The sequence below is a fragment of the Nansenia antarctica genome (genome assembly GCF_963989245.1).
Source record: "Nansenia antarctica genome assembly, chromosome: 1".
Classification (NCBI taxonomy): domain Eukaryota; kingdom Metazoa; phylum Chordata; class Actinopteri; order Argentiniformes; family Microstomatidae; genus Nansenia; species Nansenia antarctica.
In genome coordinates this window covers 47,923,530-47,938,429 of record NC_137674.1, presented here as the reverse complement: position 1 = coordinate 47,938,429, position 14,900 = coordinate 47,923,530, and the positions used below count along the sequence as shown (strand labels likewise).

General features: G+C 46.7%; 1 protein-coding gene across 1 annotated transcript in view; it reads right to left on the bottom strand.

The window, feature by feature from the left end:
• The window catches only part of mipol1 (mirror-image polydactyly 1), a gene marked incomplete at its 5' end in the record, with an annotated part of 77,569 nt that overhangs the window by 37,129 nt on the left and 25,540 nt on the right, over positions 1-14,900 (bottom strand). Inside the window, one exon of the mRNA XM_080523575.1 lies at positions 66-195. Within this exon, the coding sequence (XP_080379701.1) occupies positions 66-195 (130 nt within the window). The remainder of the gene's footprint in view (positions 1-65; positions 196-14,900) is intronic.

The window sequence follows — 14,900 nt, the reverse complement described above, 5'->3', positions numbered from 1 at the left end:
GTGGTGTGTGGTGTGGTGGTGTGTTACGATGTGATGCGTTGTGATGGCGGTGGCGGTGTACGTACTCTTCTGCTGCCTGCTGCAGCCGCTTGGCCCGCAGCAAGGCCTCGTCTCTCTCCTCATTGGCCAGACGCAACCGGGCCATCACCGCCTGGTCCCTCTCCCTCTGGGCCTTGTAGATCTCCTCCACCAGGGCTGGAAGAGATGGAGGAGAGAGAGAGAGAGAGAGAGAGAGAGAGAGAGAGAGAGAGAGAGAGAGAGAGAGAGAGAGAGAGAGAGAGAGAGAGAGAGAGGGAGGGAGGAAAGAGACATAGTTATTAGTTTCTGACCAGAGCTCCCACCATAATGTCCTCAACAATAACAAGGCTAAGCCCCCGGTGGAGGCAGGTTATTGCCACCGCCACACAGCACCGCTGGTATTAACTACAGACAGACTCATTAGGTGGTCATGGTGTCTGCAGAGGCCGGACAGAGAGGTGCCCCGAACAATAAAGAGCCTCTGGTACCAACTGTACATCAGAGAGAGAGAGAGAGAGGGAGGGAGGGAGGGAGAGAGGGAGGGAGGGAGAGGGAGAGGGACGGAGAGAGAGAGAGAGGGGGAGGGAGGGAGGGAGAGAGGGAGGGAGGGAAAGAGAGGGAGAGAGAGAGGGACGGAGAGAGGGTGGGAGAGAGAGAGAGGGGGGGAGGGAGGGAGGGAGAGAGGGAGGGAGGGAAAGAGAGGGAGAGAGAGAGGGACGGAGAGAGGGTGGGAGAGAGAGAGAGAGGGGGAGGGAGGGAAGGAGGGAGAGAGGGGGAGAGAAGGAGGGAGGGAGAGGGAGGGAAGGAGGGGTAGAGAGAGGGCGGGAGGGGGAGAGAGAGGGAAGGAGGGGTGGAGGGAGGGGGAGGGAGAAAGGTTGAGTTAGAGAGAAAACGTAATATTTAAGGTGATTGCAGTCGTTGTGTTCTGTTGTGAAATATATATAAAAAATACCTAATCAATACTGACTCTAGTCTGTCTCTAGTCTGTCTCTAGTCTGTCTCTAGTCTGACTCTAGTCTGACTAGTCTGTCTCTAGTCTGTCTCTAGTCTGTCTCTAGTCTGTCTCTAGTCTGTCTCTAGTCTGATTCTAGTCTGTCTCTAGTCTGTCTCTAGTCTGTCTCTAGTCTGTCTCTAGTCTGACTCTAGTCTGACTCTAGTCTGTCTCTAGTCTGTCTCTAGTCTTGCTCTAGTCTGACTCTAGTCTGTCTCTAGTCTGTCTCTAGTCTTGCTCTAGTCTGTCTCTAGTCTGTCTCTAGTCTGTCTCTAGTCTGTCTCTAGTCTGTCTCTAGTCTGTCTCTAGTCTGACTCTAGTCTGACTCTAGTCTGTCTCTAGTCTGGCTAGTCTGTCTCTAGTCTGTCTCTAGTTTGTCTCTAGTCTGACTCTAGTATGACTCTAGTCTGTCTCTAGTCTGTCTCTAGTCTGTCTTTAGTCTGTCTCTAGTCTGACTCTAGTCTGTCTCTAGTCTGGCTAGTTTGTCTCTAGTCTGACTCTAGTCTGACTCTAGTCTGTCTCTAGTCTGTCTCTAGTCTGTCTCTAGTCTGTCTCTAGTCTGACTCTAGTCTGTCTCTAGTCTGTCTCTAGTCTGTCTCTAGTCTGACTCTAGTCTGACTCTAGTCTGACTCTAGTCTGTCTCTAGTCTGGCTAGTTTGTCTCTAGTCTGACTCTAGTCTGACTCTAGTCTGTCTCTAGTCTGTCTCTAGTCTGACTCTAGTCTGACTCTAGTCTGACTCTAGTCTGACTCTAGTCTGACTCTAGTCTGACTCTAGTCTGACTCTAGTCTGTCTCTAGTCTGACTCTAGTCTGAATCTAGTCTGACTCTAGTCTGTCTCTAGTCTGTCTCTAGTCTGACTCTAGTCTGTCTCTAGTCTGTCTCTAGTCTGACTCTAGTCTGACTCTAGTCTGACTCTAGTCTGTCTCTAGTCTGACTCTAGTCTGACTCTAGTCTGACTCTAGTCTGTCTCTAGTCTGACTCTAGTCTGTCTCTAGTCTGTCTCTAGTCTGTCTCTAGTCTGTCTCTAGTCTGTCTCTAGTCTGTCTCTAGTCGGTCTCTAGTCTGTCTCTAGTCTGTCTCTAGTCTGTCTCTAGTCTGAATCTAGTCTGTCTCTAGTCTGACTCTAGTCTGACTCTAGTCTGGCTCTAGTCTGTCTCTAGTCTGACTCTAGTCTGACTCTAGTCTGTCTCTAGTCTGACTCTAGTCTGACTCTAGTCTGACTCTAGTCTGACTCTAGTCTGACTCTAGTTTGTCTCTAGTCTGTCTCTAGTCTGACTCTAGTCTGTCTCTAGTCTGTCTCTAGTCTGTCTCTAGTCTGTCTCTAGTCTGTCTCTAGTCTGACTCTAGTCTGTCTCTAGTCTGTCTCTAGTCTGTCTCTAGTCTGACTCTAGTCTGTCTCTAGTCTGTCTCTAGTCTGTCTCTAGTCTGTCTCTAGTCTGACTCTAGTCTGTCTCTAGTCTGTCTCTAGTCTGTCTCTAGTCTGACTCTAGTCTGTCTCTAGTCTGTCTCTAGTCTGTCTCTAGTCTGTCTCTAGTCTGTCTCTAGTCTGTCTCTAGTCTGTCTCTAGTCTGTCTCTAGTCTGTCTCTAGTCTGACTCTAGTCTGTCTCTAGTCTGACTCTAGTTTGTCTCTAGTCTGTCTCTAGTCTGACTAGTCTGTCTCTAGTCTGTCTCTAGTCTGTCTCTAGTCTGTCTCTAGTCTGTCTCTAGTCTGACTCTAGTCTGTCTCTAGTCTGTCTCTAGTCTGTCTCTAGTCTGACTCTAGTCTGTCTCTAGTCTGTCTCTAGTCTGTCTCTAGTCTGTCTCTAGTCTGACTCTAGTCTGTCTCTAGTCTGTCTCTAGTCTGTCTCTAGTCTGTCTCTAGTCTGTCTCTAGTCTGTCTCTAGTCTGACTCTAGTCTGACTAGTCTGTCTCTAGTCTGACTCTAGTCTGTCTCTAGTCTGTCTCTAGTCTGACTCTAGTCTGACTCTAGTCTGTCTCTAGTCTGAATCTAGTCTGTCTCTAGTCTGACTCTAGTCTGTCTCTAGTCTGTCTCTAGTCTGTCTCTAGTCTGACTAGTCTGTCTCTAGTCTGTCTCTAGTCTGTCTCTAGTCTGTCTCTAGTCTGTCTCTAGTCTGACTCTAGTCTGACTCTAGTCTGTCTCTAGTCTGTCTCTAGTCTGTCTCTAGTCTGTCTCTAGTCTGTCTCTAGTCTGTCTCTAGTCTGACTCTAGTCTGTCTCTAGTCTGTCTCTAGTCTGTCTCTAGTCTGACTCTAGTCTGTCTCTAGTCTGTCTCTAGTCTGTCTCTAGTTTGTCTCTAGTCTGTCTCTAGTCTGGCTCTAGTCTGTCTCTAGTCTGTCTCTAGTCTGTCTCTAGTCTTGCTCTAGTCTGTCTCTAGTCTGTCTCTAGTCTGTCTCTAGTCTGACTCTAGTCTTGCTCTAGTCTGTCTCTAGTCTGTCTCTAGTCTGTCTCTAGTCTGACTCTAGTCTGTCTAGTCTGTCTCTAGTCTGGCTAGTCTGTCTCTAGTCTGTCTCTAGTCTGTCTCTAGTCTGTCTCTAGTCTGTCTCTAGTCTGTCTCTAGTCTGTCTCTAGTCTGTCTCTAGTCTGTCTCTAGTCTGACTCTAGTCTGACTCTAGTCTGGCTCTAGTCTGTCTCTAGTCTGACTCTAGTCTGTCTCTAGTCTGTCTCTAGTCTGACTCTAGTCTGTCTCTAGTCTGTCTCTAGTCTGTCTCTAGTCTGTCTCTAGTCTGTCTCTAGTCTGACTCTAGTCTGTCTCTAGTCTGTCTCTAGTCTGACTCTAGTCTGTCTCTAGTCTGTCTCTAGTCTGGCTCTAGTCTGTCTCTAGTCTGACTCTAGTCTGTCTCTAGTCTGTCTCTAGTCTGTCTCTAGTCTGTCTCTAGTCTGACTCTAGTCTGACTCTAGTCTGTCTCTAGTCTGGCTCTAGTCTGTCTCTAGTCTGTCTCTAGTCTGTCTCTAGTCTGTCTCTAGTCTGGCTCTAGTCTGGCTCTAGTCTGTCTCTAGTCTGACTCTAGTCTGACTCTAGTCTGACTCTAGTCTGACTCTAGTCTGTCTCTAGTCTGACTCTAGTCTGACTCTAGTCTGACTCTAGTCTGACTCTAGTCTGTCTCTAGTCTGGCTCTAGTCTGGCTCTAGTCTGACTCTAGTCTGACTCTAGTCTGACTCTAGTCTGTCTCTAGTCTGTCTCTAGTCTGACTCTAGTCTGTCTCTAGTCTGTCTCTAGTCTGGCTCTAGTCTGGCTCTAGACTGTCTCTAGTCTGTCTCTAGTCTGGCTCTAGTCTGTCTCTAGTCTGACTCTAGTCTGTCTCTAGTCTGTCTCTAGTCTGTCTCTAGTCTGGCTCTAGTCTGTCTCTAGTATGACTCTAGTCTGACTCTAGTCTGACTCTAGTCTGTCTCTAGTCTGTCTCTAGTCTGGCTCTAGTCTGTCTCTAGTCTGTCTCTAGTCTGTCTCTAGTCTGACTCTAGTCTGACTCTAGTCGGTCTCTAGTCCGTCTCTAGTCTGGCTCTAGTCTGGCTCTAGTCTGAATCTAGTCTGGCTCTAGTCTGAATCTAGTCTGTCTCTAGTCTGTCTCTAGTCTGTCTCTAGTCTGTCTCTAGTCTGTCTAGTCTGTCTCTAGTCTGTCTCTAGTCTGACTCTAGTCTGTCTCTAGTCTGTCTCTAGTCTGTCTCTAGTCTGTCTCTAGTCTGACTCTAGTCTGACTCTAGTCTGTCTCTAGTCTGACTCTAGTCTGTATCTAGTCTGTCTCTAGTCTGACTCTAGTCTGTCTCTAGTCTGTCTCTAGTCTGTCTCTAGTCTGTCTCTAGTCTGTCTCTAGTCTGTCTCTAGTCTGACTCTAGTCTGTCTCTAGTCTGTCTCTAGTCTGTCTCTAGTCTGACTCTAGTCTGACTAGTCTGTCTCTAGTCTGTCTCTAGTCTGACTCTAGTCTGTCTCTAGTCTGTCTCTAGTCTGTCTCTAGTCTGACTCTAGTCTGTCTCTAGTCTGTCTCTAGTCTGACTAGTCTGTCTCTAGTCTGTCTCTAGTCTGTCTCTAGTCTGTCTCTAGTCTGTCTCTAGTCTGTCTCTAGTCCGTCTCTAGTCTGTCTCTAGTCTGTCTCTAGTCTGTCTCTAGTCTGACTCTAGTCTGTCTCTAGTCTGACTCTAGTCTGTCTCTAGTCTGTCTCTAGTCTGTCTCTAGTCTGTCTCTAGTCTGACTCTAGTCTGTCTCTAGTCTGTCTCTAGTCTGACTCTAGTCTGTCTCTAGTCTGTCTCTAGTCTGGCTCTAGTCTGTCTCTAGTCTGACTCTAGTCTGTCTCTAGTCTGTCTCTAGTCTGTCTCTAGTCTGTCTCTAGTCTGACTCTAGTCTGTCTCTAGTCTGTCTCTAGTCTGGCTCTAGTCTGGCTCTAGTCTGTCTCTAGTCTGTCTCTAGTCTGTCTCTAGTCTGTCTCTAGTCTGGCTCTAGTCTGGCTCTAGTCTGTCTCTAGTCTGACTCTAGTCTGACTCTAGTCTGACTCTAGTCTGACTCTAGTCTGTCTCTAGTCTGACTCTAGTCTGACTCTAGTCTGACTCTAGTCTGACTCTAGTCTGTCTCTAGTCTGGCTCTAGTCTGGCTCTAGTCTGACTCTAGTCTGACTCTAGTCTGACTCTAGTCTGTCTCTAGTCTGTCTCTAGTCTGACTCTAGTCTGTCTCTAGTCTGTCTCTAGTCTGGCTCTAGTCTGGCTCTAGACTGTCTCTAGTCTGTCTCTAGTCTGGCTCTAGTCTGTCTCTAGTCTGACTCTAGTCTGTCTCTAGTCTGTCTCTAGTCTGTCTCTAGTCTGGCTCTAGTCTGTCTCTAGTATGACTCTAGTCTGACTCTAGTCTGACTCTAGTCTGTCTCTAGTCTGTCTCTAGTCTGGCTCTAGTCTGTCTCTAGTCTGTCTCTAGTCTGTCTCTAGTCTGACTCTAGTCTGACTCTAGTCGGTCTCTAGTCCGTCTCTAGTCTGGCTCTAGTCTGGCTCTAGTCTGAATCTAGTCTGGCTCTAGTCTGAATCTAGTCTGTCTCTAGTCTGACTCTAGTCTGTCTCTAGTCTGTCTCTAGTCTGTCTAGTCTGTCTCTAGTCTGTCTCTAGTCTGACTCTAGTCTGTCTCTAGTCTGTCTCTAGTCTGTCTCTAGTCTGTCTCTAGTCTGACTCTAGTCTGACTCTAGTCTGTCTCTAGTCTGACTCTAGTCTGTATCTAGTCTGTCTCTAGTCTGACTCTAGTCTGACTCTAGTCTGTCTCTAGTCTGACTCTAGTCTGACTCTAGTCTGGCTCTAGTCTGACTCTAGTCTGTCTCTAGTCTGTCTCTAGTCTGACTCTAGTCTGTCTCTAGTCTGTCTCTAGTCTGTCTCTAGTCTGTCTCTAGTCTGTCTCTAGTCTGACTCTAGTCTGTCTCTAGTCTGACTCTAGTCTGTCTCTAGTCTGACTCTAGTCTGACTCTAGTCTGTCTCTAGTCTGTCTCTAGTCTGTCTCTAGTCTGACTCTAGTCTGTCTCTAGTCTGTCTCTAGTCTGTCTCTAGTCTGACTCTAGTCTGTCTCTAGTCTGTCTCTAGTCTGTCTCTAGTCTGTCTCTAGTCTGTCTCTAGTCTGTCTCTAGTCTGACTCTAGTCTGTCTCTAGTCTGTCTCTAGTCTGTCTCTAGTCTGACTCTAGTCTGACTAGTCTGTCTCTAGTCTGTCTCTAGTCTGACTCTAGTCTGTCTCTAGTCTGTCTCTAGTCTGTCTCTAGTCTGACTCTAGTCTGTCTCTAGTCTGTCTCTAGTCTGACTAGTCTGTCTCTAGTCTGTCTCTAGTCTGTCTCTAGTCTGTCTCTAGTCTGTCTCTAGTCTGTCTCTAGTCTGTCTCTAGTCTGGCTAGTCTGTCTCTAGTCTGTCTCTAGTCTGTCTCTAGTCTGTCTCTAGTCTGTCTCTAGTCTGTCTCTAGTCTGACCCTAGTCTGTCTCTAGTCTGTCTCTAGTCTGTCTCTAGTCTGTCTCTAGTCTGACTCTAGTCTGTCTCTAGTCTGTCTCTAGTCTGTCTCTAGTCTGTCTCTAGTCTGTCTCTAGTCTGACTCTAGTATGACTCTAGTCTGTCTCTAGTCTGTCTCTAGTCTGACTCTAGTCTGTCTCTAGTCTGTCTCTAGTCTGTCTCTAGTCTGACTCTAGTCTGTCTCTACTCTGTCTCTAGTCTGACTCTAGTCTGTCTCTAGTCTGTCTCTAGTCTGACTCTAGTCTGTCTCTACTCTGTCTCTAGTCTGACTCTAGTCTGTCTCTAGTCTGTCTCTACTCTGTCTCTAGTCTGTCTCTAGTCTGACTCTAGTCTGTCTCAAGTCTGACTCTAGTCTGACTAGTCTGTCTCTAGTCTGACTCTAGTCTGTCTCTAGTCTGTCTCTAGTCTGTCTCTAGTCTGTCTCTAGTCTGTCTCTAGTCTTGCTCTAGTCTGACTCTAGTCTGTCTCTAGTCTGACTCTAGTCTGTCTCTACTCTGTCTCTAGTCTGTCTCTAGTCTGTCTCTACTCTGTCTCTAGTCTGTCTCTAGTCTGACTCTAGTCTGTCTCTAGTCTGTCTCTAGTCTGTCTCTAGTCTGTCTCTAGTCTGACTCTAGTCTTGCTCTAGTCTGTCTCTAGTCTGTCTCTAGTCTGTCTCTACTCTGTCTCTAGTCTGACTCTAGTCTGACTCTAGTCTGTCTCTAGTCTGACTGTAGTCTGTCTCTAGTCTGTCTCTAGTCTGTCTCTAGTCTGTCTCTAGTCTGACTCTAGTCTGTCTCTAGTCTGTCTCTAGTCTGACTCTAGTCTGTCTCTAGTCTGTCTCTAGTCTGTCTCTAGTCTGTCTCTAGTCTGACTCTAGTCTGACTCTAGTCTGTCTCTAGTCTGTCTCTAGTCTGTCTCTAGTCTGTCTCTAGTCTGACTCTAGTCTGTCTCTAGTCTGTCTCTAGTCTGTCTCTAGTCTGACTCTAGTCTGTCTCTAGTCTGACTCTAGTCTGTCTCTAGTCTGTCTCTAGTCCGTCTCTAGTCTGGCTCTAGTCTGGCTCTAGTCTGGCTCTAGTCTGGCTCTAGTCTGAATCTAGTCTGTCTCTAGTCTGTCTCTAGTCTGTCTCTAGTCTGACTCTAGTCTGACTCTAGTCTGTCTCTAGTCTGTCTCTAGTCCGTCTCTAGTCCGGCTCTAGTCCGGCTCTAGTCCGGCTCTAGTCCGTCTCTAGTCCGTCTCTAGTCCGTCTCTAGTCCGTCTCTAGTCCGTCTCTAGTCTGTCTCTAGTCTGACTCTAGTCTGACTAGTCTGTCTCTAGTCTGTCTCTAGTCTGTCTCTAGTCTGTCTCTAGTCTGTCTCTAGTCTGATTCTAGTCTGTCTCTAGTCTGTCTCTAGTCTGTCTCTAGTCTGTCTCTAGTCTGACTCTAGTCTGACTCTAGTCTGTCTCTAGTCTGTCTCTAGTCTTGCTCTAGTCTGACTCTAGTCTGTCTCTAGTCTGTCTCTAGTCTTGCTCTAGTCTGTCTCTAGTCTGTCTCTAGTCTGTCTCTAGTCTGTCTCTAGTCTGTCTCTAGTCTGTCTCTAGTCTGACTCTAGTCTGACTCTAGTCTGTCTCTAGTCTGGCTAGTCTGTCTCTAGTCTGTCTCTAGTTTGTCTCTAGTCTGACTCTAGTATGACTCTAGTCTGTCTCTAGTCTGTCTCTAGTCTGTCTCTAGTCTGTCTTTAGTCTGTCTCTAGTCTGACTCTAGTCTGTCTCTAGTCTGGCTAGTTTGTCTCTAGTCTGACTCTAGTCTGACTCTAGTCTGTCTCTAGTCTGTCTCTAGTCTGTCTCTAGTCTGTCTCTAGTCTGACTCTAGTCTGTCTCTAGTCTGTCTCTAGTCTGTCTCTAGTCTGACTCTAGTCTGACTCTAGTCTGACTCTAGTCTGTCTCTAGTCTGGCTAGTTTGTCTCTAGTCTGACTCTAGTCTGACTCTAGTCTGTCTCTAGTCTGTCTCTAGTCTGACTCTAGTCTGACTCTAGTCTGACTCTAGTCTGTCTCTAGTCTGACTCTAGTCTGAATCTAGTCTGACTCTAGTCTGTCTCTAGTCTGTCTCTAGTCTGACTCTAGTCTGTCTCTAGTCTGTCTCTAGTCTGTCTCTAGTCTGACTCTAGTCTGACTCTAGTCTGACTCTAGTCTGTCTCTAGTCTGACTCTAGTCTGACTCTAGTCTGACTCTAGTCTGTCTCTAGTCTGACTCTAGTCTGTCTCTAGTCTGTCTCTAGTCTGTCTCTAGTCTGTCTCTAGTCTGTCTCTAGTCTGTCTCTAGTCTGTCTCTAGTCGGTCTCTAGTCTGTCTCTAGTCTGTCTCTAGTCTGTCTCTAGTCTGAATCTAGTCTGTCTCTAGTCTGACTCTAGTCTGACTCTAGTCTGGCTCTAGTCTGTCTCTAGTCTGACTCTAGTCTGACTCTAGTCTGTCTCTAGTCTGACTCTAGTCTGACTCTAGTCTGACTCTAGTCTGTCTCTAGTCTGACTCTAGTCTGACTCTAGTTTGTCTCTAGTCTGTCTCTAGTCTGACTCTAGTCTGTCTCTAGTCTGTCTCTAGTCTGTCTCTAGTCTGTCTCTAGTCTGTCTCTAGTCTGTCTCTAGTCTGACTCTAGTCTGTCTCTAGTCTGTCTCTAGTCTGTCTCTAGTCTGACTCTAGTCTGTCTCTAGTCTGTCTCTAGTCTGTCTCTAGTCTGACTCTAGTCTGTCTCTAGTCTGTCTCTAGTCTGTCTCTAGTCTGTCTCTAGTCTGACTCTAGTCTGTCTCTAGTCTGTCTCTAGTCTGTCTCTAGTCTGACTCTAGTCTGTCTCTAGTCTGTCTCTAGTCTGTCTCTAGTCTGTCTCTAGTCTGACTCTAGTCTGTCTCTAGTCTGTCTCTAGTCTGTCTCTAGTCTGTCTCTAGTCTGTCTCTAGTCTGTCTCTAGTCTGTCTCTAGTCTGACTCTAGTCTGTCTCTAGTCTGACTCTAGTTTGTCTCTAGTCTGTCTCTAGTCTGACTCTAGTCTGTCTCTAGTCTGTCTCTAGTCTGTCTCTAGTCTGTCTCTAGTCTGTCTCTAGTCTGACTCTAGTCTGTCTCTAGTCTGTCTCTAGTCTGTCTCTAGTCTGACTCTAGTCTGTCTCTAGTCTGTCTCTAGTCTGTCTCTAGTCTGTCTCTAGTCTGTCTCTAGTCTGACTCTAGTCTGTCTCTAGTCTGTCTCTAGTCTGTCTCTAGTCTGTCTCTAGTCTGTCTCTAGTCTGTCTCTAGTCTGTCTCTAGTCTGACTCTAGTCTGACTAGTCTGTCTCTAGTCTGACTCTAGTCTGTCTCTAGTCTGTCTCTAGTCTGACTCTAGTCTGACTCTAGTCTGTCTCTAGTCTGAATCTAGTCTGTCTCTAGTCTGACTCTAGTCTGTCTCTAGTCTGTCTCTAGTCTGTCTCTAGTCTGACTAGTCTGTCTCTAGTCTGTCTCTAGTCTGTCTCTAGTCTGTCTCTAGTCTGTCTCTAGTCTGTCTCTAGTCTGACTCTAGTCTGACTCTAGTCTGTCTCTAGTCTGTCTCTAGTCTGTCTCTAGTCTGTCTCTAGTCTGTCTCTAGTCTGACTCTAGTCTGTCTCTAGTCTGTCTCTAGTCTGTCTCTAGTCTGACTCTAGTCTGTCTCTAGTCTGTCTCTAGTCTGTCTCTAGTCTGTCTCTAGTCTGTCTCTAGTCTGGCTCTAGTCTGTCTCTAGTCTGTCTCTAGTCTGTCTCTAGTCTTGCTCTAGTCTGTCTCTAGTCTGTCTCTAGTCTGTCTCTAGTCTGACTCTAGTCTTGCTCTAGTCTGTCTCTAGTCTGTCTCTAGTCTGTCTCTAGTCTGACTCTAGTCTGTCTAGTCTGTCTCTAGTCTGGCTAGTCTGTCTCTAGTCTGTCTCTAGTCTGTCTCTAGTCTGTCTCTAGTCTGTCTCTAGTCTGACTCTAGTCTGTCTCTAGTCTGTCTCTAGTCTGTCTCTAGTCTGTCTCTAGTCTGTCTCTAGTCTGTCTCTAGTCTGACTCTAGTCTGACTCTAGTCTGGCTCTAGTCTGTCTCTAGTCTGACTCTAGTCTGTCTCTAGTCTGTCTCTAGTCTGACTCTAGTCTGTCTCTAGTCTGTCTCTAGTCTGTCTCTAGTCTGTCTCTAGTCTGTCTCTAGTCTGACTCTAGTCTGTCTCTAGTCTGTCTCTAGTCTGACTCTAGTCTGTCTCTAGTCTGTCTCTAGTCTGGCTCTAGTCTGTCTCTAGTCTGACTCTAGTCTGTCTCTAGTCTGTCTCTAGTCTGTCTCTAGTCTGTCTCTAGTCTGACTCTAGTCTGACTCTAGTCTGTCTCTAGTCTGTCTCTAGTCTGGCTCTAGTCTGTCTCTAGTCTGTCTCTAGTCTGTCTCTAGTCTGTCTCTAGTCTGGCTCTAGTCTGGCTCTAGTCTGTCTCTAGTCTGACTCTAGTCTGACTCTAGTCTGACTCTAGTCTGACTCTAGTCTGTCTCTAGTCTGACTCTAGTCTGACTCTAGTCTGACTCTAGTCTGTCTCTAGTCTGGCTCTAGTCTGGCTCTAGTCTGACTCTAGTCTGACTCTAGTCTGACTCTAGTCTGTCTCTAGTCTGTCTCTAGTCTGACTCTAGTCTGTCTCTAGTCTGTCTCTAGTCTGGCTCTAGTCTGGCTCTAGACTGTCTCTAGTCTGTCTCTAGTCTGGCTCTAGTCTGTCTCTAGTCTGACTCTAGTCTGTCTCTAGTCTGTCTCTAGTCTGTCTCTAGTCTGGCTCTAGTCTGTCTCTAGTATGACTCTAGTCTGACTCTAGTCTGACTCTAGTCTGTCTCTAGTCTGTCTCTAGTCTGGCTCTAGTCTGTCTCTAGTCTGTCTCTAGTCTGTCTCTAGTCTGACTCTAGTCTGACTCTAGTCGGTCTCTAGTCCGTCTCTAGTCTGGCTCTAGTCTGGCTCTAGTCTGAATCTAGTCTGGCTCTAGTCTGAATCTAGTCTGTCTCTAGTCTGTCTCTAGTCTGTCTCTAGTCTGTCTCTAGTCTGTCTAGTCTGTCTCTAGTCTGTCTCTAGTCTGACTCTAGTCTGTCTCTAGTCTGTCTCTAGTCTGTCTCTAGTCTGTCTCTAGTCTGACTCTAGTCTGACTCTAGTCTGTCTCTAGTCTGACTCTAGTCTGTATCTAGTCTGTCTCTAGTCTGACTCTAGTCTGACTCTAGTCTGTCTCTAGTCTGACTCTAGTCTGGCTCTAGTCTGACTCTAGTCTGTCTCTAGTCTGTCTCTAGTCTGACTCTAGTCTGTCTCTAGTCTGTCTCTAGTCTGTCTCTAGTCTGTCTCTAGTCTGACTCTAGTCTGTCTCTAGTCTGACTCTAGTCTGTCTCTAGTCTGACTCTAGTCTGACTCTAGTCTGTCTCTAGTCTGTCTCTAGTCTGTCTCTAGTCTGACTCTAGTCTGTCTCTAGTCTGTCTCTAGTCTGTCTCTAGTCTGACTCTAGTCTGTCTCTAGTCTGTCTCTAGTCTGTCTCTAGTCTGTCTCTAGTCTGTCTCTAGTCTGTCTCTAGTCTGACTCTAGTCTGTCTCTAGTCTGTCTCTAGTCTGTCTCTAGTCTGACTCTAGTCTGACTAGTCTGTCTCTAGTCTGTCTCTAGTCTGACTCTAGTCTGTCTCTAGTCTGTCTCTAGTCTGTCTCTAGTCTGTCTCTAGTCTGACTAGTCTGTCTCTAGTCTGTCTCTAGTCTGTCTCTAGTCTGTCTCTAGTCTGTCTCTAGTCCGTCTCTAGTCTGTCTCTAGTCTGTCTCTAGTCTGTCTCTAGTCTGTCTCTAGTCTGTCTCTAGTCTGACTCTAGTCTGTCTCTAGTCTGACTCTAGTCTGTCTCTAGTCTGGCTCTAGTCTGTCTCTAGTCTGACTCTAGTCTGACTCTAGTCTGTCTCTAGTCTGTCTCTAGTCTGTCTCTAGTCTGTCTCTAGTCTGTCTCTAGTCTGTCTCTAGTCTGTCTCTAGTCTGACTCTAGTCTGTCTCTAGTCTGTCTCTAGTCTGTCTCTAGTCTGTCTCTAGTCTGTCTCTAGTCTGACTCTAGTCTGTCTCTAGTCTGTCTCTAGTCTGTCTCTAGTCTGACTAGTCTGTCTCTAGTCTGTCTCTAGTCTGTCTCTAGTCTGTCTCTAGTCTGTCTCTAGTCTGTCTCTAGTCTGTCTCTAGTCTGTCTCTTGTCTGTCTCTAGTCTGTCTAGTCTGTCTCTAGTCTGTCTCTAGTCTGTCTCTAGTCTGACTCTAGTCTGTCTCTAGTCTGGCTCTAGTCTGGCTCTAGTCTGACTCTAGTCTGTCTCTAGTCTGTCTCTAGTCTGACTCTAGTCTGTCTCTAGTCTGGCTCTAGTCTGGCTCTAGTCTGACTCTAGTCTGTCTCTAGTCTGACTCTAGTCTGTCTCTAGTCTGTCTCTAGTCTGTCTCTAGTCTGGCTAGTCTGTCTCTAGTCTGTCTCTAGTCTGTCTCTAGTCTGTCTCTAGTCTGTCTCTAGTCTGTCTCTAGTCTGTCTCTAGTCTGTCTCTAGTCTGACCCTAGTCTGTCTCTAGTCTGTCTCTAGTCTGTCTCTAGTCTGTCTCTAGTCTGACTCTAGTCTGTCTCTAGTCTGTCTCTAGTCTGTCTCTAGTCTGTCTCTAGTCTGTCTCTAGTCTGACTCTAGTATGACTCTAGTCTGTCTCTAGTCTGTCTCTAGTCTGTCTCTAGTCTGTCTCTAGTCTGACTCTAGTCTGTCTCTACTCTGTCTCTAGTCTGACTCTAGTCTGTCTCTAGTCTGTCTCTAGTCTGACTCTAGCCTGTCTCTACTCTGTCTCTAGTCTGACTCTAGTCTGTCTCTAGTCTGTCTCTACTCTGTCTCTAGTCTGTCTCTAGTCTGACTCTAGTCTGTCTCAAGTCTGACTCTAGTCTGACTAGTCTGTCTCTAGTCTGACTCTAGTCTGTCTCTAGTCTGTCTCTAGTCTGTCTCTAGTCTGTCTCTAGTCTGTCTCTAGTCTTGCTCTAGTCTGACTCTAGTCTGTCTCTAGTCTGACTCTAGTCTGTCTCTACTCTGTCTCTAGTCTGTCTCTAGTCTGTCTCTACTCTGTCTCTAGTCTGTCTCTAGTCTGACTCTAGTCTGTCTCTAGTCTGTCTCTAGTCTGTCTCTAGTCTGTCTCTAGTCTGACTCTAGTCTTGCTCTAGTCTGTCTCTAGTCTGTCTCTAGTCTGTCTCTACTCTGTCTCTAGTCTGACTCTAGTCTGACTCTAGTCTGTCTCTAGTCTGACTCTAGTCTGTCTCTAGTCTGTCTCTAGTCTGTCTCTAGTCTGTCTCTAGTCTGACTCTAGTCTGTCTCTAGTCTGTCTCTAGTCTGACTCTAGTCTGTCTCTAGTCTGTCTCTAGTCTGTCTCTAGTCTGTCTCTAGTCTGACTCTAGTCTGACTCTAGTCTGTCTCTAGTCTGTCTCTAGTCTGTCTCTAGTCTGTCTCTAGTCTGTCTCTAGTCTGACTCTAGTCTGTCTCTAGTCTGTCTCTAGTCTGTCTCTAGTCTGACTCTAGTCTGTCTCTAGTCTGACTCTAGTCTGTCTCTAGTCTGTCTCTAGTCCGTCTCTAGTCTGGCTCTAGTCTGGCTCTAGTCTGGCTCTAGTCTGGCTCTAGTCTGAATCTAGTCTGTCTCTAGTCTGTCTCTAGTCTGTCTCTAGTCTGACTCTAGTCTGACTCTAGTCTGTCTCTAGTCTGTCTCTAGTCCGTCTCTAGTCCGGCTCTAGTCCGGCTCTAGTCCGGCTCTAGTCCGTCTCTAGTCCGTCTCTAGTCTGTCTCTAGTCTGTCTCTAGTCTGACTCTAGTCTGGCTCTAGTCTGAATCTAGTATGACTCTAGTCTGGCTCTAGTCTGTCTCTAGTCTGGCTCTAGTCTGGCTCTAGTCTGTCTCTAGTCTGTCTCTAGTCTGTCTCTAGTCTGTCTCTAGTCTGTCTCTAGTCGGTCTCTAGTCTGTCTCTAGTCTGTCTCTAGTCTG